General features: G+C 33.2%; 2 protein-coding genes across 2 annotated transcripts; both read left to right on the top strand.

The window, feature by feature from the left end:
* Positions 1-8,286: 8,286 nt before the first annotated feature.
* Positions 8,287-9,787, top strand: LOC114265584 (serine/threonine-protein kinase UCNL). Its single transcript, XM_028206408.2, has one exon. The coding sequence runs from the start codon at positions 8,411-8,413 to the stop codon at positions 9,614-9,616; it is 1,206 nt and encodes a 401-aa protein (XP_028062209.2). The 5' UTR covers positions 8,287-8,410; the 3' UTR covers positions 9,617-9,787.
* A 4,436-nt stretch (positions 9,788-14,223) lies between these two features.
* On the top strand, positions 14,224-20,259 carry LOC114265505 (MIF4G domain-containing protein / MA3 domain-containing protein). The gene is made up of 7 exons (XM_028206317.2): positions 14,224-15,648; positions 15,792-15,981; positions 16,958-17,061; positions 17,171-17,276; positions 17,350-17,648; positions 18,237-18,542; positions 19,556-20,259. The coding sequence occupies exons 1-7, from the start codon at positions 14,533-14,535 to the stop codon at positions 19,919-19,921; spliced, it is 2,487 nt and encodes an 828-aa protein (XP_028062118.1). The 5' UTR covers positions 14,224-14,532; the 3' UTR covers positions 19,922-20,259.
* The last annotated feature ends 998 nt before the right edge of the window (positions 20,260-21,257 follow it).

The raw sequence follows: 21,257 nt of genomic DNA, 5'->3' as shown, positions 1-21,257 counted from the left end.
AAGACAATTCAAGATAGAAGAAGAAGAATATATATATATATATATATATATGTTGTATGGGCCATTCTATGTATAAAATAATATATATTTTTAAAATTTTTTAACAAATGTGCTTGCTTGGTTTCATGTTTTCAAAAATACTTTTCAGAAAAATTTACTTTTTTATTTTTCATATTTTTTTTTACTGAATTTTTTTTTAATATTTTAAACAATTTTTTTACTTTTTAGACACACTTAACATAAATACACCTAAAAAGTAAAAAAAAAAAATTGTAAAAAAAATCTTTTAAAAATTCACTAAATACCAAAACTATAAAAAAAATACAAGAATTCAATACATTTTTTATATTTTTATGTATTTATTAATTTTTTAAAATATTTTTTCACAAATTTTTTACTTTTTAGATACATACAAATAAGGTACATCTAAAAAAATAAAAAAAAATATTGAAATTTTAAAAATAATCACTAAAAAAAATACAAAAATAAAAAAACTTAAATTTTAAAAAATTTAATTCAAAAAACTTAAACAAAACACACTATTTTCATAGAAATAGAAGAATCATAACCCGTTCACATACCCACCGCTGCCCACAACTCCATTTGATTATGGAAGGGCCATGTGATAACTTTGTATACAACCCATCTTTTGTCTCTTCTGCAAGCACTCTCTCATGCCTTTTATAAATAAAAATTGGATTTTATGGAAATAATTTTAAATAATTACAATTAAATAATGATAATATTCTTACAAAAAAATTTTTTATAAATTTTAAAATGTCCTAAATAAGTACACTTTTTACTTTTTATGAAATATGGGTTAGATTTGAAGTGATGTGATAGAGAGGTGTTGTGACTTAAATAGGATGACGTGACTTAAATAGGATAGTGACTTTTTAACTTTTTCATTTTTTTTGAAGATGCCAAATCAAACCTTAGGCCAAGTTTGGCAACTTCAATATTGTGCGGGGGTGATTTTCGCACTATGAAGAATGGTTGAACTTCGTGGATGAACAATGTGCTTTGGGAATTAAAGATCTGCACAGAGTAACAAACAGTGAGGCTGCCCGACCGGGGTTTGGTCAGAAACCCCTCCGATGGTAAAGTCAGGGACTCAGGGAGAGGAAGAAGAGAGAAGAGAGAATACAAAGAGTGTATATGTGTTAAGTGTGTGGATTTCGGATCCCTTCAGAGTGAATAGTATTCACCTTTTATAGGAGAAGGTTGTTTGTCGTTCAAGTCCTTCTCTCTCCGCCATCTGTCCAACGTGTCTTATTCGTAGTCGTCTCCTATTGGAGGAGGACGACCACTCCGCCTGATACTCGGGTGCAGGTTTGTTTTGTTTGTCTCATTAGCGGACATCTCTCATTGGAAGAGGACGACCACTCCGCCTGCCATTCAGACACAGGTTTGTCATATATGCACCTTGTCCCTCTGCACCTCCATGTCTCCACGTTCTATTCATACAGAGGGAGAGGAGCAGAGTTGTTTGTCTCTTGTGAGCCCAAGAAAGATCTTCAGTGAATTGGTCTTCTCTAAGTTGGTCTGCTCTAGGACGGTTGTCCAACCAGGAGGTCCAACATGTTGCTCAACCCACTTCAGAGTGGTTGGCTGTCCGTCCAAGAGGTCCAACATGTTGCTCATCCCACTTCGGAGTGGTTGTCTGTCCGTCCAGGAGGTTCAACGTGCTGCTCGGCCCATTTTGGAGTGACATTCGTACATTGGGCCGAGCTCCTATGATTGTCTTGCATCGGAGCAAGTGTTGGCAATAGGGCTGAGGTCTGACCTAGCTCCACCTTGGAGTGAGTATCGCATTGGGCCTAGCACCAAGACTTGATCAATTTTTACCCACTTCAAATATAATTCATCTTTTTATCTTTTTTCTATTACATCACTTTTCTACTTTTTTACACATCTTTTCGTAAAAAGACAAAAAGTGCATTTATTTAAGTCTTCCCAAACATCACTTTAATATCAAAATAATGTGACAATATCATTTGGGTCCTATTAATGACTGTCAATAAGAAATATAAAATGACAAAATATTTATAATCTCAATACATATTTTACATAAATTAAAACACTTTTAAGATAATTTTTAATACACATTTTACATATTTTTTTTAATACTAACAATAATCCTAAGAGTTATTTTTAATATTTTTCTATTTGTATAGTACTATTATTATAAATTTCGTTAAAATGTAAGTTAGTTTGTATCTAGTGCAAATAAAAATTATGATATGAGATATAGCATTGTTATTTAAGTTTAAAAATTAGACTCATTTTTTAAATTTAATGATAGTATAATTAATTAAAATATTTAAAGCAATTATCTCTTTTATATATTTTTTAATTATTAATTAATTATTTTTTTTACACAACACTAAATTTGTAAATCATTTTTCTTACTATTTTAAATCATTCATGCACAAATACAATTTTTCCTAATTATTAACCCTCCACACAAGTGTTTCCCTTTCATAACCGCACGCACCGTACCTTAACCACACCAAACTCAACGTGTGGCTCTCTATATAAAATATACACACGCACATATTCAGTAGGGAACCATTATTTCCACTTTGGGCGGGTTGAAGACGGGTTCGTCATTCCTTGTTTTGTTCTTGTCGATTGCTTCTACCCCCGTCTCATATTTCTGCTCTCGTAGATATTTGTGGATACTCAATATCTTTCGATATCCAATTATATTTTAAATAATTAAACAAATAAAAATAATTTAAATTTTTAGCGCATTAAATATTTTTTTTTATTTTTATCTATATAAATAGTGAGATTTTTAAAATTATTATTTATTTATATTTAAACAGAACTATAGATTTTTAATATTTTTTTTCTTATATCTAATTATTATACATATATACATATATAATTTATTTATATATTATTAATTATATTAGGTCGAGATTGAATCAAAAAATGCGATACTCGTCCCCACCCTAATCTCGTTGTGATGACCAAAACATAATCCACTCTCGTCCTCACAAAAGTGTCAGGGTGGGAAAAATCTGTCACATTCAAGACGGTTCCCACGAATAAGATTAAAATGACAATTCTTATTTATTCCCACTTCACTTTATTCTACACTCTATTTTTTATTTTTATTATATATAGTTTACATTAATCTTTTTTAATAAAGGACAATTGAGATATATGTGCAAAATTTTATAAAAAAAAAATATTAATGTAATTTGGTATAATAAGAATAAAGAAAGAAGTGTATTTGAAGGTGAGAATATGAGCTCGCATTCAATATCATTAAATATTATATATCACGTTAAAGGTTTATGATTATTTTTATTATTTTTATTTCCAAACAACCCTGGGGTCTTATTCAGTGTGTTTGGTTTCAGTTTTTTGAAAATTAAATTTTTTATTTTTCATATTTTTTTTGTTTTTAGTGAATTTTTTTAAAATTTTAAGCAATTGTTTTACTTATTTAGATACACCTCATTTAGATATATCTAAATAGTAAAATATTTGTGAAAAAATATTTTAAAAAACTAATAAATACACAAAAATATGAAAAATCTATTGAATTTTCTTTTTTCTTTTTTTGTATTTTTGGTATTAAGTGATTTTTTTTAATATTTTTTTCACAAATATTATACCTTTTTTATTGTATTTATATTAGGCGTGTCTAAAAATTAAAAAATTTGCTTAAAATATTAAAAAAATTTGGTAAAAATATAAAATACAAAAAACGAAAAAGTAAAATTTTCTAAAAAGTGAATTTTAAAAACTGAAACCAAACAGAGTGATTTGTTTTCGAAGATGGACCTAGTAACTACTGGTGTGTTGAGTTTGCTGATATCATATTTGTTTTCAAATTATAGCATTGGACTCATAGGCTACGTTTGTTTGGCTGATTAGATTGGATGTGATTATTAGCGAGATGATGGTTAGTGAAGATATTGTTAATGTGGGGATTATTAGTGAGGAAATTAAGAAAAAATATGTTTGTTTTGATGACAATATGGAAGATGGTTAGTGATGGGATTATTAAATTATTTTTTATATAAAATAAATAAATAAATTATTTTTATATTGAAAAAATTAAAATAAATATTAAAACAAATAAGTGCAATTGGTAAAATAAAATAAAATAAAATATTTATATAAAATAGACGTAATCTTCTCACTATTTTTCAAATCTCGTCCAAAACTCAGCCAAGCTAATCCTCATACTGAGGAGGATTACTAAGCTCCTTGGATTATCAATCTGCCCTCCTATTTCACTATCAAATATACTGTGGGTGAGACCTATAGCCATGATAGTCTAATCTGACCACTTAAATCACGAAACAAACATGACAATAGTCCCCACACAATACGATAAGACTCTCTACTATGGCCCCGTTTGTTTTGGAGTGTAATAGATGGGAGGAGATTAGGATGGAAATGAGGTTATTTAGTATTATGTTTGTTTATAGAGTTGGGGAAGGGATTAAGATGAAAGAGGGGATTAAGATGGAGGTTGAAAGGGAGATTAAGATGGAGGTTGAAAGGGGGATTGAGATGGAGGAGGTAGAGGTGGAGGTGGAGGTGGTATTGGAAAAATAGCGAGGGGATTATAATTTTTTTTCTTTTTTACATGTTGGGAATTTTTTTTTAAACATTAATGTTTAATTTTTTATATTTGTTTATTTATTTTATTATTTTATATAAAAATAATTTAACAATTCCTACACTAACAACTATCATCAAAACAAACGCAATTTTACTTAATCCCCTCACTATCAATCCCCTCACTAACAATCCTCTCACTATTAATCCCCTATTAATCCTCTCACTATGAATCTCCTCAATTTTACCTCTGAAAACAAACGGGGCCTGTGGGTTTATAAGTGAGGTCGGGGAGATAGTAATAGGAAATAAAGCCTAGGCATTACATGTTAAATGATGATATTACCCCGGTTTAAATTCCTAGCATAATAATTTTTAATATTAAAATATAATAAAAAAATTATAACAAAAAAAATTATATAAAAAATATATAGTATCCAATATATATATATATGAAATATAATTTTTAATATTAAAATATATAAAAAATACTAAGAGCCTGTTTGTTTTGAGAGGTAGGTGTCAAGGTTGGACTAATAATGAAGCGGGGATAACAATTATCATGTTTGTTTTCAAAATGGACCTCGAGATTCATAGTCTCTCAGGACTATGAAAGGCCTCGGATAGTGGACTAGGGCCTAAGGGAGGTGGTATTCAAAAATGAATTCCTTGGGACTATGAGTTAATTGACTATTTTGCTCTTGTGTTTATTGTTAAATTTGTTATAATACTTGGAATGAGACTCATAATATGACTCATGCAATATTAAACACAAATAATTGAGTAAAATTTGATTGATAGTTGGATTCTTTAATATTTGCAAATAAATAAATAAAAAGAGAGAATAACATTGAGTAAAAATTTATTGATAGTTGGATTCATTAATATTAAAATTAAAAAAAAAAAAAAACATTGAGTAAAAAAGTTTTGATAGTTGGATTTTTTAATATTTAAAAAAAAGTAAAAAGAAAAAGAATAACATTGAGTAAAAATTTATTTATTCTTTAGTTGGTATAAGCCTAAATTTGATAATAATGCAAAGAATATTTGTGAAATTTTACATGGTTAATCTCACTCCTATCTCTCAAAATAAACATGAACTATTACTAATCTATTGGTTATCAAATAAACACATTTTTTTCTTAATTCCCTCACTAACAATCCCCTTTATTTTACATCTGAAAATAAACGAGTCTTAAGAGTATTTATAGAATTTCATATAATTAATTCTATCATAATTGTTAGTTTGGTGGTCATCAAATAAATACAATTTTTCTTAGTCTCATCACCAACAATTTCCTTACTAACAATTCTTACCCTGGCAATCCTATCAAACCTAAGTCTAAAAACAAACGGGCCCTTATGGACCAACCAACTACCAATATTAATTAGTAATTTTTACAGGCCAGCCCTATTTTCAAGGATTATTACCCAACAGGTCTTTTAATGGAGACACTTTCACCTATAGGTCCTGAACATTTTTTTTATTCCGTTTTTACCCTCATGTTTTTATACTCAGATCTGGAGATGAAAACCCAAATCATTGAACCATGAACATGGAAACCCATATCATTGAACCCATCTTTGAATTGGTTGAGCATCGATTAAGCTCTGAACTGATTGGGTTGAGCTTCAATTGATCTCTAATTGACCTTCGATTCACATTTGAATATAGATTTGTTCCACAGTTGCAAATCGTTGTCACTGCATCGGAAAGAGAATCAAGAATCGTTGTCACCGCTCGGTGATGGTAGTTCGGTGTCGGCATCGGCAGTGATGTAAAAGCGAGTTTGGGAGAGACTTCTTCGTTTGCCCACAACGCTAGGATCGCTGTCGCCCTAGTACCCTGCGCTGCCTTCCTCCTCGACCTTAGCAGCACGCCTGTCGTCGTTGCCTTGACATTGGGACTCATGGTTGCTTACATCCTTGATTCCCTCGACTTCAAGCCCGATTCTTTCTTCGTCGTCTGGTTATTCCCCATCTCCGCTCAGATCGCCTTATTCAGCTCCACCTTCTTTCTCATCTCCACCTTCAATTCCCTTCCTCTCGCTCTCCTCTCCGCTTTCGTCTGCGCCAAGGCTAACTTCTTGATCGGCATATGGGCTTCTCTTCAGTTCAAATGGATTCAAGTCAGTGATAAATCTATTTAAACCAGTGATAAATTTATTTAAACCGGTGATAAATTTGCAATGTTGAGTCTAGGGGTAAAAATGAAAAACACTGTTTAATTTTTTTAAGTAGGACCTGCTGGGTAATAAGACCGGTCCATAGAATCGGCTCGTAACTCTCCCTATTAATTATGATAAGTAAGATCATCTCCAACATTTACTCAAATATGTCATCAAATTCAAATTTGATCAAACAATTTTAAAAAATGAGTTCCAACGTTTTCACCAAAGTGATATCAAACGGAGAGAGAAGCAGATATTTCATCAAATGTAGAGATGTTTGATCCTTCATCAAATTTAAATTGTTACTGTTGGGCCAGATGTCCACCTAAGGCTATTTGACAGTTTTTTTTGTTCATGTCTAGATGACTTTCAAGACATTCACCCAGATATCCTCCTAAACAACCAGAGATGTGAAAAAATTTGATAAAATTTTAATTTTAGTATTAGAGTGAACAGTATAAAATCAATTTTTATTATTAATTTTGTACTCAAATTTAATGAAATATTTGATTCTACATTGAAGGTTCTCTAACAAATGCAAGTATATGATCATATTTTATCACATAAGTATGTAAACATAAAATTTAATCGTAATAAATATAAATTAATAATTTTTACTAGTTTAATAAGGGACAATTACATTCAAGTGGAAACACATAAAAAAAATATTTATAAAAAAGTGATAAACATTACAAATAATAATAATTAAAATTATTATATATATATTTTAAAATAATTTTATATTTTCACTCATAATTCCCCCCATTTAATAATTGAATTGTACACTAACAAAATTCCCGAAAAGACAGAAAAAATTTTAGATACTCCCGAAGTATTACGTGATTGTATTTATTTATCAATTACTATTTATTATATGTCTCATATTCTTCAATAACCAAACATAAATAATTAATACCTTATGGCCCTGTTTGTTTAGGGAGTTAGAGTTGGGATTCAGATTGAAATGGAGGCGAGACCCATTGTATGTTATGTTTGTTTTGAGAGATGAAAAGATGACTCCTAATATAATATAGGCCTTTGGGCGGATTTTAAGATGGAGGCTTGGGATTTGTTATTAGAAAAATAGTTTGTCGGATTTTTTTTTAATTTTTTTTATATGCTAGACATTTTTTTTGAACTGTATTTTTTGTTAAATAAAAATGATAATTTTATTTGTTTTATTTATTTTTATTTTTATTTTTTCTATATATATATTTTTAAATTTTTTTATATGTTGAACATTTTTTTTATGAACATTAATGTTTAATATTTTTGTATTTTTTTTATTTATTTTATTATTTTATATAAAAATAATTTAAAAATCCCTACACAAACAATTATTATCAAAATAAATACACTTTTATTTAATTTTTTTACTAACAATTATTTCATTATTAATTTTCTCATTACAAATCACTTCTATTCTACTTCTAATAATAATAATAATAATAATAAAAGAAAAGGTCCCACCTCCTCCAGTAATGATACTACATGATATAGACATACATGCACCTGTATCTATCATCTGTACACAAAACACTATTTTCCTGGGAAACAAACAAAAATAGCTTAAAAGTATATAATCCAAACTAAAAAACCTCAACACCACCACTCTTTCTTTCCCATACTCTCTCTCTCTCTCTCTCTCTAAAATGGAGCCATTTTCGCCGGAATTAGACCTGGACAATCTCAGAGCCATCAAAGTCCTCGGAAAAGGAGCCATGGGCACGGTCTTTCTTGTCCACGACCAGTCACTCGACCCGTCTGCCCGCTGCCCGTTCGCTCTCAAAGTCGTCGAGAAATGCTCTCTCCACGCCGCTGACCGCCGTGCCCGCTGGGAGCTCTCCGTCCTGACCCGTTTAAGCAAACCCACCCACCCATTTCTCCCCAATTTACTCGGATCTTTCGAGACTCCGGAATTTCTGGGTTGGGCAGTACCGTACTGCCACGGTGGCGATCTCAATGTTCTCCGATACCGTCAGACCGACCACGTGTTCTCTCCGGCGGTCATCCGGTTCTACCTGGCTGAGATCATCTGCGCTCTCGACCACCTCCATAGCATGGGGATCGTCTACCGAGACCTCAAACCCGAGAACGTCTTGATTCAACAGTCGGGTCATATAACTCTAACCGACTTTGATCTCTCTCGTAGCCTCGGACCCAGAATTGCGAATCCAATTATGGTCGACCCGGATGAGAAACCTCGCCGTAAACACCGCCGGAATCTGGCCCGGTTCGTTCCGGTGAAGTTTCCGGCTGGTTCGGCGTTGAAGAAAGCAAAAAGTGCTCGTGTTTCGCCGGTGAGTCGCCGGAAAATGAGTTTTGAGAGAGGGGAGAGGTCGAATTCGTTTGTGGGTACGGACGAGTACGTGTCGCCGGAGATGGTTTCCGGCGAGGGGCACGAGTTCGCCGTCGATTGGTGGGCCCTAGGAATACTAGCGTACGAAATGATGTATGGGAAGACGCCGTTTAAGGGAAAGAATCGAAAAGAAACGTTTCACAACGTCGTTATGAAATCACCGGAGTTCACTGGGAAAAGGTCAGCATTGACGGATTTGATCGGACGGCTGTTACAGAAGGATCCTATCAAGCGAATGGGCTTCTCTAACGGCGCGTCCGAGATCAAACATCACGAATTCTTTCGTGGAGTAAAGTGGGACTTATTAACGGAGGTTGTACGGACACCGTTCTTGCCATCACGAGAAGAAGACGGAGAAGATTATCTAACGGCAAAGTTAACGGCCAATGGATTTAATGTGAGAGAATATTTTGAAAGATTAGCAGTATTGACCTCATTTCCGTCATCTCCACTATCATTAGAAGAGCGTCTAAGTAATATTTCATTTACGGAGTTCTAATGGCCATGTAATATTTTATTTTTACACATTTAAATCGGTGTACATAAATTAATGGCCGAAGGTTAAAAATGGGGTTTAGTTCAAAATAGTTTGTTAGAGATGTAATTGTGAAAAAATTTCCATTAGTATTTTTTTTAAATAAGTTTAATAATATCAATAAATTTGTTGCTATTTTACCGTTGAGAAGTGATTGATACTCCTCCAATCACCACCCCCACACACGTGCGGCTGGTGATTGGAGGAGGAGGAGAAAAAAAAAAAAAAAACAACTAAAACTAATCAGTCATAGCCAGAGGAGGTCATGGGAGTGCCTCTCCTGTGGGAGTTCAAATCATTTTTGTTAACTGTTTATGGCGGATTTGCCAATACTTTGGATCTTCACAACTCTCAAAGTAATTCACGTCATTCATGTATATATGTGAGGCTTATATCATTAGTGGTATAGATCATTTTTGGAGTTATGGGAGCTCCAAAATTGAAGATCTCTATCATTGTTGTTTGGCTATTTAATTTTTTTTTTTTATAAAATTTATTTAATTATTTTGGTACATAAACAACAATTTGCACCAAGTATTTGGCAAATATTTTAAAATAAAAACAAATATCTTGGGTGGGAGGGATGATCCAGTCCGGCCTGTACGGCGGGTTTCAATCATCAACTCTACTTATTTTTTTAGGGGTTAGTGGGCATGTTTATTCATTAGAGAAAAAAAAAAAATGATTTGAAACTATAATTATATAATTTTATTATTATAGTGTTCAAAGAAGTGTAGGACTTACTTTTAATATCATACTTGACATTAATTTTTTTTTTATAAATAAATTTGATCAAATTCTATGATTCGATTATTAAATTGATTTAATTTTTTTTTTTTAATAATCTTCCCACAAACTTTAAAAAATAGACAAAATAAATTATGGACACTATAGACCTGACTGGATTGTACTAGAAAAAATTTCAGTTCAATCACAAAATAATAATATTAATTAATTATTTAATTATCACTAGTAATAATGCATCAAACCAAATGGACCCCAACATCTGCAGTTTTAAATTTAAGACACTGCATTACGGGACTGTTTAGTATAATTTATTTGAAATACTAATAATCTTTTTAATTTTGAAAATTTAATGTTAGATTATTTGGTATAATTGTTATTTATAATTTATTAGATAAAAATAAATTAAAAAAAAATTGATTAAAGTTGAGACAAACAGGCCATAGATGTCTTCACGTGTGGGTGTGGCTAAACAATGTTAAATTACCCAAAATGGTCCCACTAGTCTCCTGGTTTTGAGAACAAAGATGGGTCCACTCATCTCAAATTCTCAATCATATTTTTTATTTGTATTTTTTAATAAATTAAAAGCTGTGCCTTCCATGATTACTAGACAAATTGTTCTCAAATTGCGGGGGCTAAGTATAGTTTTCTACTTGTTGCCTAACTTTTAACTTTAGCTAAGGTCGTTTCCTTATAAACATTTTGTTTACAAAGTGAAGAGAATATAGGTAGAGTTGGAAAAGGGGGAAAGAAAATAATCTATTTTGATAGGGTTACTATAAAGTTTAGGGTTCCTTTTAGGCCTAGTTTGGAAAGACTAAATAAGTGTATTTTTTGATTTTTTTTTTGTATTATGTGTAAAAAAAGTAGAGAGGAGATGTTGATTGATGTGACCTAAAAAAGATAAAAAGATGAAATAAGTGCACTTTTTCATTTGTGGCCAAACTTGGCCTTAGTCTAAATTTTGAATTAGAGCATTTTTAAAAGAGATTTATTAATTATTGTAGTTAGTTTTATATTATTTTACTTATTTCAACAGGCTAATTAGTACTATAGTTCTTTTAACAAGTTTTTTGTAGACTAGCTATATTTGGAGAGTATTTGAAGATTTTTTATACTAATTTGTGTTAGGGCTGAGCAAGGAATCCGTGAAATCCGTAATCCGATCCAGTCCAGTCCAATCCGATAGGTTTGGATTGGTTTTTTGAATCCGTGGTTCGGTTCCGGATTGAATAATTAAAAATCCGTAGTTCACGGATTGGTTCCGGATTGAATCCCACCGTTCCGGATTGGAACCGATCCGAACCGTATACAAATAGTCTATATTTTTATTATACATCCTCCCCCATAGTATCTTTTCTTATTCTATGTAAAATCTAAACTCAAACCTAAAATCGTATAATATCTTCTTTTATTACTTTTGTTTGTTAGTTTTAAGTTTTAATTTGCAATGGTCTAAATACTTATGGTGAAACCATCTTATGGTTGTTTAAATTCTAGAACAGTATGTCGTTATTATAGAAAAACATATTCTATTATGGAACTAATATAGCGCTATGTTTATATTTTTATGAAATTCAAGTGTTATATATATATTTTTGTTATTTAATTATGTGAATCCGTGGTCCTAAACCGATCCAATCCGTATTTAAATGGATTGGTTCGGATTGGTTCCATGATTTAAACGGATTGGATTGGTTCCAATTTTTTAGGAACCGTAAATAACGGATTGGTCCTGGTTTTATCCCAATCCGGTCCAATCCGGATCATGCTCACCCCTAATTTGTGTGGATACATATGTCAAATAAAGAGTAGCGTTTGAACAGATAGATAAAAATTAATTAGGTAAAATTAAAAATTTACCTATTTTATACTTTAGCTAATGAAAAATAAAGATTAACATTAGAGTTGCTCTTATAAGGTCTAATTTACATTGTTTTAGATCTATCATGAATCTATTTTGATTATTTAAACCATACAAATTGGAGAACTTGTCAAGTTGCTCAGCCTCCGTTTGGGAAGTGGGTTGGTTTTTTGAATTTTTGGCTATTTTAGCCTGGGGCTAAAAAGCCTGATTTGGGAAGGACTTTTTGACTTTTTTAATTTTTTTTGTGAGAGAGGAATTTAATAATTATGGGTTAGATTTGATGTTTTATTTTTTGTAACTAAAATAGCCTATTTTATTTTTTTTTGACTATTTTAACCCCTAACCCACCAAAACCAACTTCCCAAACTATGCCTCAATCTTACGAAAAATTAAATTGACTGGGCTTCAACAACTACATGATTGTATGTTAACAGAGAAAAAATTTACTAGCTTTGGAGTTGCATAGATCTAGAAAAGCTAACTAGCTTTGGTTTTTTAAGAGAATGTAGATCTAAAAAAGTTTAACTAGCTTGGTTTTTTAGAGACTGTACTGGCACGTACCTTTTGAAAAAGAAAAAGTGAGGGAAATAAAAAATATATATATTATTTCTATTTTTTATTTAAATGTGTAATCCAAACAGTAATCAGTGTATTTGGATTGAATTTTCTGAATTAAGTTTTTTGAAAACTGAGTGTTTTGATTTTCGTATTTTTTTGTTTTTAATGAATATTTTTAAAATTTTAAACATTTTTTTTTACTTTTTGAGATGCACCTTACTTAGATGTATCTAAAAAGTAAAAAATTTATGAAAAAATATTTTAAAAATTAATAAATACATAAAAATATAAAAAATGTACTGAGTTCTTGTATTTTTTTTGTATTTTTGGTATTTAGTGAATTTTTAAAAGATTTTTTTTACATTTTTTCACTTTTTAAATGTATTTATGTTAAGTGTGTCTAAAAAGTAAAAAATTGCTTAAAATATTAAAAAAATTCAATAAAAACAAAAAAATACGAAAAATAAGAAAGTAAAATTTTTCTGAAAAATATGTTTTGAAGAATGAAAATAAACAAACTGAATTATAATTTGTGAAGAATAAAGCGAAACGTAGCACAAACTCATAAGAGAAAAAAACCAAACAAAATTTAAAATTAAAATATCAAATAAAAAGTAAACAAACTGTTATAAAGTATTACTCGAGTAATATTTTTCTCACATCTTTAATTGAAAAACATATAACCATTATATTAAATGAATGAAAAATCTAGTGTCAAAATCTTTGTTTGTTTCTCTTTATATCACATGTCATTATTTTTTTGTTTTAAAAAAACTAGATAGATAAAATAAATAAGACTTAAACCTTGGATCTTAAGTTAATAAAAGAAAGTTTTTACCATTTAAGTGATATACGATATATAATAAGTATTTAATTTTATTTTTACTTGTTTGAATATCAAGTGTGCCAATCGCTAGTCATTAATGTTCCATTTGTTTAAGCATAAAATATTTTTTGAAAAATATTTTTCATATTTTCTGGTATTTGGTGTTATGGAAAACAAAAGTCAATGAAAACATTTTACTTGGTCAATGAAAAATAAGTCTGTTTAGGCAAAAAATGTTTTCTATTTCTAAAAGGAAGAAAACGTTTTCTAAACTAAAATTTTATAAATATCACCACACTACCATTACCACTCCCATCTTCACCACTAAACCACCATCACCACGACCACTGTGGCTATCACTGTTGCCGTCACCCACCACTATACCACTTCCTTTGTTCCACCACCACCACCACCACCAAACATTAGAAGAAAAAATTCTGAAAAAGTCTTTTTTTTTTTGTAAAAAATGTTTACTATTAGAAAATAACAAACGGAGCGTAATTAAACTTACATAAATCTACTTATGATTGGACCCTCTTTCGGCCTATGTATAGTATAAGGGCTTAAATTAATTGGGCCCTGTTTTTGTTTCAAAATTTTGAGGCTCAAGAAGCTGCCTTAGCTGTCTTCATTCTGGGCCAATATTGGGCTTTTCTCAGGTGATACCAGTCCAATTCATTGTTGTAGGCTATATGAACCTAGCCCAATGGTTGGTGCGTTATATTGGAGTTATTTTTCGGTGCGGTGAGAACCCCCCCTCCCCCTCATCTCTCTCTCTCTCTCTGTGTTAGGGTTTGTAAACTTCGAGTATAGCAGAAGAGAATTGGCAGTTTCTGATCTTTACATAGTGGGTTCGAGAGTCAATTAGGGTTTTACACAAGCATGACTCGCAAAGGCAGAACCGAATCGAGTGATGAAGCCGAAGAAGATGATCGTCGTCGTTACAGTGACAGGAAGAATTCGCAATCGAACAGTCGTCGTCGCGAGCATCGAACCAAAGAAGACGATAACAAATCATCGGATTCGGATGAGGAGGAGGGGCAAATTAGGGTTAGAGATGGCAAACGACGAGATCGAAGGGAATCGAGTGGAAACGAGGGGAGAGTAGAGAGAGAAAGAGGTAACCGAGTTATAGAGATAAATGATAGGTATCAGAACGGTTACGATAGAGAGAGAAACGATAGGTACGAAAAGGGCTCAGACGAAGAAGAGGATGGGAAGGTAGAGAGAGAAAGGGGTAAGCGGGATAGAGAGAGAGATGAGGAGTATAGAGGAAAGGACCGGCATTCGGAGAGGGAGAGGAGGCGGAGGAGGAGTGGGCGTGATGATAGTGGTGATGAAAATGGGCATAGAAGGAGGAGGAAAGCTGAGGAGGATTACAAAGGTAAGTCCCAGCATTCGCGTCGGGATTTGAATGAGGATGATAAGGAAGGCCAGCGCAAGAGATTGGAACAAGGACGGAGCGATGAAAGGGATGGTGATGATGGCAATAGAAAACACAGGAGAGAGAAGGATGGCAATGGGGGTCGAGAAGATAATTGGAGTTTGAGGGAGAAGAAGAAGGAGGGAGATGTGCCACCGGCAGCATTGCAAGGAGGAAACTTGAATGGAGACGGGGCGAATTTGGGGAGGAGTGGGGGAGTATACATCCCACCATTCAAGCTAGCTAGGATGATGAAAGAGGTGGAGGATAAGAGCAGTGTTGAGTACCAGCGGTTAACATGGGATGCTCTGAGGAAGAGTATAAATGGACTGGTCAATAAAGTGAATGCAATCAACATTAAGAACATAATTCCCGAGCTTTTCGCTGAGAATTTGATCCGCGGGAGGGGTCTCTTTTGTCGGTCATGTATGAAGTCTCAAATGGCATCTCCAGGTTTCACAGACGTGTTTGCTGCATTGGTTGCTGTGGTGAATACTAAGTTCCCAGAAGTGGGTGAGCTTTTGTTGAGGAGGATAATTTTGCAGCTCAAACGAGCTTACAAACGCAATGACAAGGTTGCGGAAACACTCTAATTTTATTTTATTTTATTTTATTTTTATTTTTTTTTGTATTGCTGTTCTTTCTATTAGTTTAACAAATTGTTTAACTTTGTTTTGCATCTCATTTTTATGCTTTGTTGGTGTTTTCCTGTTGACAGCCCCAATTATTAGCAGCTGTTAAATTCATAGCACATCTTGTGAACCAGCAAGTGGTTCATGAGCTTGTGGCTTTGGAGCTACTAACGCTCTTGTTGGACAAACCTACTGATGACAGTGTGGAGGTGGCAGTGGGTTTCGTGACAGAATGTGGGTCAATACTTCAAGACCTTTGTCCCCGAGGCTTGCACGGTGAGCTTTTGCTTAGCATTAGATGTTGATAGTGCAGTCTGGTTTAAATTACGGATTCTTTGTTTTGCATTATGTTGTTATCAACTGTTAATTATTTCGTTTTACTTGTTTTCCATTGTTAGACTCATGTAAAAAAGCTTTTTCCCTTCCTTTTGGTGTAAAGGCGTAGCTTTGTTTTACATTCAAAAGCAATGAGATTATTCGGTGGCACGAAAACATATATTAAGTCACTTAGAGTGTTAATGTTTGCTGTAAAGACATTTGTGAAATCATATCTTCCCACCACCATACACCCCATTATTGTTATTACTATCTGTATGTAAACTTTACTCTGGCCATTTAGGTTCTGGTTTCTAAATTTTGCTTTACCTTAAATTAAACTCTACACACCCAAATTAATCTCATAATCATGGATTCATGGTTAAAATAAAGATTTAACACATTCTTAGTGCTCCAGTCAATGTGGTTGGTTGTTTCTCAATCAAACCAAAATCTTAATGTGATCTCCAACTAAATCAAGCCCAAGTGTTCCATTTAGATGGGGTGGACCACGTGAGTCATTTTTTTTTGCTATTTTGAGATTCATTTTAGGATTCTTGTTTATAAAGAATCTAATGGGGATTTTTACGTTTTGGTTGTTAGGCTAACTCTCCTATTAGGGTTTTAGATATTTGAATTTTATCATGAAAGGAGACTACAGTATAGTTCAAAGTACAGGATGATATATTGGAGAGTTTTGAAGTCTCATCTATCCTTTATGAGCATTTCCTCTCTTTGGGCGGTTCTTCTAGTTAGATTCCATCTGCTGTATTGTTTCATAGGAAAGGATGTCTTGTCTTTTCACTTTTTCCCCTTGAACATATGCTTCCACTAGTAACCGTACACATACTGTCATGCTGGCAGACTCATATACATTCCTATTCCTTATGGTGTCTCTTGTGGTTATTATTGTCTTAATTTTTTCTAATGTGTACAGGTATATTTGAGCGTTTTCGTGGGATTCTCCATGAAGGAGAAATTGACAAAAGAGTTCAATTTCTGATTGAAGGTTTATTTGCAATAAGAAAAGCCAAGTTTCAGGTGCGGTCTTATTTGTTTTTGTAGATTATTAGTAGATTAGTTTCTGTGAGTATTTAGCAGTGAAGAATGGTCTTAACCTAAACTGCTTCATGTCTATGTACATATGTAGGGATATCCAGCTGTTCGTCCAGAGTTGGATCTTGTTGAGCAAGAAGATCAGCTAACTCATGAAATCTCTCTTCAGGAAGAGGAAATAGACTCAGAGATTGCTTTAGGTATATGTATATCCTTTATCCGTTTTAACTTTGGTTATATATCATTCTAATGCTTGTTATTGCCCACATCCAGATATTTTCAAGCCGGATCCACAGTTCTTGGAGAATGAGAAGCGCTATGAAGAAGTGAAAAAGACTATACTCGGTGAGGAGTCCGAGGATGATGCAGATGCAGATTCAGATGCAGGCTCAGATGATGAGGATGATGAAGAATCTGATGAAGAGGATGAAGAGAAGATGGAAATAAAAGATGAGACAGAGACGAATCTTGTAAACCTTCGGAGGACAATTTATCTAACAATTATGTCTAGTGTTGATTTTGAGGAAGCTGGCCACAAACTATTGAAAATTAAACTAGAGCCAGGTCAGGAGGTAAGTAATATAAGTGATCCCTCAAAGTTTTTATCATATAATTAAAGCAATGCTAGATTCATATTTTAAGCATCGATTCATGCGTGTTCCCGGTGCTGAAAATACCTAGTTGATATTCTTGTTGGTTGCCTAGGTGTGCATTGATGACCACATGATATAATCTCTTACATGATTTAAGTCAATTGTATGGTGGTAAATATTTCCTTTTGATGGGTGGGCTGGACTAAAATGTTTGTTTTTTTTAAATGCACTAAACTAGTTACTCGTGTGATATTTACGCATTGACATGGGGGGTTTTTGAATATGTGTAGTTGTTTTGAGGTAAATAATGTGCTTCTTCTTGTTACATACAAAATGCATACTAGGAAGATAGTCATCTCACTATTCGCATTCTCTTCTATTTCTTTCTTTATCCTCTTTGTTGTCCTTTGTATATGACCATACATTTTGTTTATGTACATGGAAATAAGCAACATGAAGAACTAATTAAGATGACACAATCTTGCATAATTAGCTGATCATTTTGTTAACCTACAACAAGTTTTAACGGTATGGACACTTACTGAGGTCTTAATCTGGCTTATGCAGATGGAACTGTGCATCATGCTGTTGGAATGCTGCAGTCAAGAGAGAACTTATCTGCGGTATTATGGCCTTTTGGGTCAGCGGTTCTGCATGATCAACAAGATCCACCAGGAAAATTTTGAGAAATGCTTTGTGCAACAGTACTCTATGATCCATCGCCTTGAGACAAATAAGCTGCGTAATGTCGCCAAGTTTTTTGCCCATTTACTTGGCACATTTGCTCTTCCTTGGCACGTTTTAGCTTATATACGATTAACTGAAGAGGACACTACCTCATCTTCCCGTATTTTCATTAAGATTCTCTTTCAGGTAACTAAATAGTACACCTTCAAGATTATTTTGTTTCCTTTGGGCCTAAAAATTGTTTACCTACAGTTATTTTAGTAAGGTAATAAATGATAATGCTGCTGACCCTCCCTATGGATGTGATTTTATACGTGAGATTTTTTCTTGAAAATTAGGGTAAACTACACAGACCTCACTTGAGGTTTGGAGAAAATACAACAACCCCTCAATTTTAGCATAATTACATTGACCTCCCTTTTCTTATGGCTAAAGGGACTAGAATTAATACATATGGTGTGAAGATATAAAGATAAATAAGGTAAAATATAACATTTCAGTGTAAAAGATATGAAAACATTATTTTTTTAAAGGTAAATTACAAATACACCATCTGAGGTTTGCTTAAAATTCGAATTGTCCCCTGTAATTTGAAAAATGACAAATAACTCCCTGTCAGAATTTTTTGTTTAACAGAATTAATTGAAAAAATGAAATTTCTAACTGTTCACCTATACAATAATAAAATTATCTGAATTATTAATTGAAATAAAATTTTAATATTATTAAAAACTGTTAATTAACTTGATTTATTAGTAAGATGACCTATTTGTTATGAAATTAGAAATCTTAGAGGGCATAATGTAATTTCTAAAATCGCAGGGGTAATTTGTAATTTAAGTAAATTTCAGGAGGTGTGTTTGTAGTTTACCTTTTTTTAATGGTATGGCTAATGAATTACTGATGAAAAATGGGTAAAGTGTTGTGTGAATTAAAACTTCAAGGGATTCCAATATAATTATGCCAAATTTGTGGGGCTCACTGTTTTTTCTCCAAACCTCAGGACAGTCAGTGTAATTTACCCTTAAAATTGTTAGTTGTATGGTTTGCCCTTTTTCTTTTCTTTCCTGGATGTTTCCACCTCCATGTAATCCATTCCTGTAGTGTAGGCTTTGGTGCAAATCCCAGAGGGAGATTTCCTTTGAATTTTGTCTCCAGAAGCCGACTGCTAATTTTACCTTTGTGTGTTTGTGTTGCAGGAATTGTCGGAGCACCTTGGAATTCGCTTGTTGAATGAGCGGCTTTCTGATCCCACTATGCAGGACTCCTTTGAATCTATTTTCCCAAAGGATAATCCCAAGAACACACGGTTTGCCATCAATTTCTTCACATCTATCGGGCTTGGTGGCATTACCGAGAACTTGCGAGAGTACTTGAAGAACATGCCGCGTCTTATTATGCAACAACAGAAACCCGTGTCTGAATCTGAGAATTCTGGTTCTGATGATTCTGATGCTTCAAGTTCTGAGGCAGATTCAGGGTCCTCAATCTCGGACGATGAAAGTGGAAGTGAAAGTGAAAGTGAAAGTGATGACAGACACAGGAAGCGGAGGAGGCGAGGCTGAGGAACATCTCCAATACAAAGGCCAATTGAAAAGTTCATGCCTTCACTCAGATGAAGCTGGTGTTTGTGGTGTTTGGTTCTTACTTTGTAGAATATTGTGTCAATCAGATTGGGCGAAACTCTATAGTCTAGTTTTACTGTAATGCTTTGTTACCTCAATCTTTTGTATATTTTGAAATTCGTGTACCATGCTTTGCAGTTTTGGTTTGTCTTTTGTTAGTAGTGTCTTCAGATTTATTTTAGATTCAAGTGTAAACTCTTCTATCGCCGGAAAAGGTGGAGGTTGGGGGTTATTGTTGATTAGAGATGGTAAAAATTGAATGCCTATTTGCTTGTCAAGCCACATGAGGTTAGTTAGAAAGAATGTCATTCTTCTTTTATTAACAACTAACGTGAATGAAGACAAATATGGAGATTGGATCCTCTATTCAGATTTTCTGTTGCCCTTTCTGACACGCTATCAGAACCCGTGAGATTTAGTTAGAACCCGAGAGATTTATCATGCGGTAGAAAAGAGGTTTGGAATAACAGAATCCTGTGCAATGAACATGAGTATCTGTCTACTCATCTTTGTATTGTATGAATTATCCTGTGTTTTCAAACTGCCCATTTTAGTGATCTACATATCTTGTGCTTTTGAAATGGTTGGTTATACAAGATAGGTGGTTGAGATGAGGACATATTTGTATTCTTCTACATCGAATGAATGCACAAGGCTTACGTTAATTCTTGCAATCTTCCTCCATATTATTGTTTGAAGTTCGCTTCATTGTCCAACTAAACTCATCCTATTCCATTTAATGTTCATTGTTCCATTTGTAGAGTCATACATCATCATCCAAACAGCACGCATCCTTTTCCTATTGCCAAATGTACGATGATGCATCATCAAAATTACCAGACAAAAGTGTTAAAGATGCCATGGCATTAATGTGAAAGCTACAAGAACCAAATATGGAGAGAGAGAGAGAGAGAGAGAGATTGCCTATGCTTTACCACCATCATTGCCACCCCACCGATGTTGCCACTGCCTTCCCACCACCACCATCCCATTGGAAAAAAATTGTTGAATAATGTAAACGAGTTGATCGGATTCATTTGTTCAAACTATACCCAATTTAATCTTAGTTGGTCGAGTTGAATTGTCCAGTCTATGCCCAATTTAACCTTGCTTGGTTATTAAATGGACGTCTTTGAATCTGGTTGTTTTAGGCGGGCTATCTGGAAAGATTGATGATGATGATGATACTATTTGATTAGCTCATATATTTGGTTCACTTGTAATTGAGCCTCCAATTGCAGTCCTACACAGTTCAAAATGAGCTTGCCTGAAAACT

The sequence above is a fragment of the Camellia sinensis genome, chromosome 12 (assembly GCF_055761805.1).
Source record: "Camellia sinensis isolate YWXY chromosome 12, ASM5576180v1, whole genome shotgun sequence".
NCBI lineage: Eukaryota > Viridiplantae > Streptophyta > Magnoliopsida > Ericales > Theaceae > Camellia > Camellia sinensis.
Note: the sequence above shows the minus strand (reverse complement) of the source record. Positions and strands in the feature narration are given on the sequence as shown.

Excerpts from the sequence above, each read along its gene's own strand:
- LOC114265584 (XM_028206408.2), top strand. The coding sequence starts at position 8,411 with ATGGAGCCATTTTCGCCGGAATTAGACCTGGACAATCTCAGAGCCATC.
- LOC114265505 (XM_028206317.2), top strand. The coding sequence starts at position 14,533 with ATGACTCGCAAAGGCAGAACCGAATCGAGTGATGAAGCCGAAGAAGAT. Across the intron at positions 17,062-17,170 it reads TAAGAAAAGCCAAGTTTCAG|GGATATCCAGCTGTTCGTCC; the intron begins GTGCGGTCTTAT and ends GTACATATGTAG. Across the intron at positions 17,277-17,349 it reads AGACTCAGAGATTGCTTTAG|ATATTTTCAAGCCGGATCCA; the intron begins GTATATGTATAT and ends GCCCACATCCAG.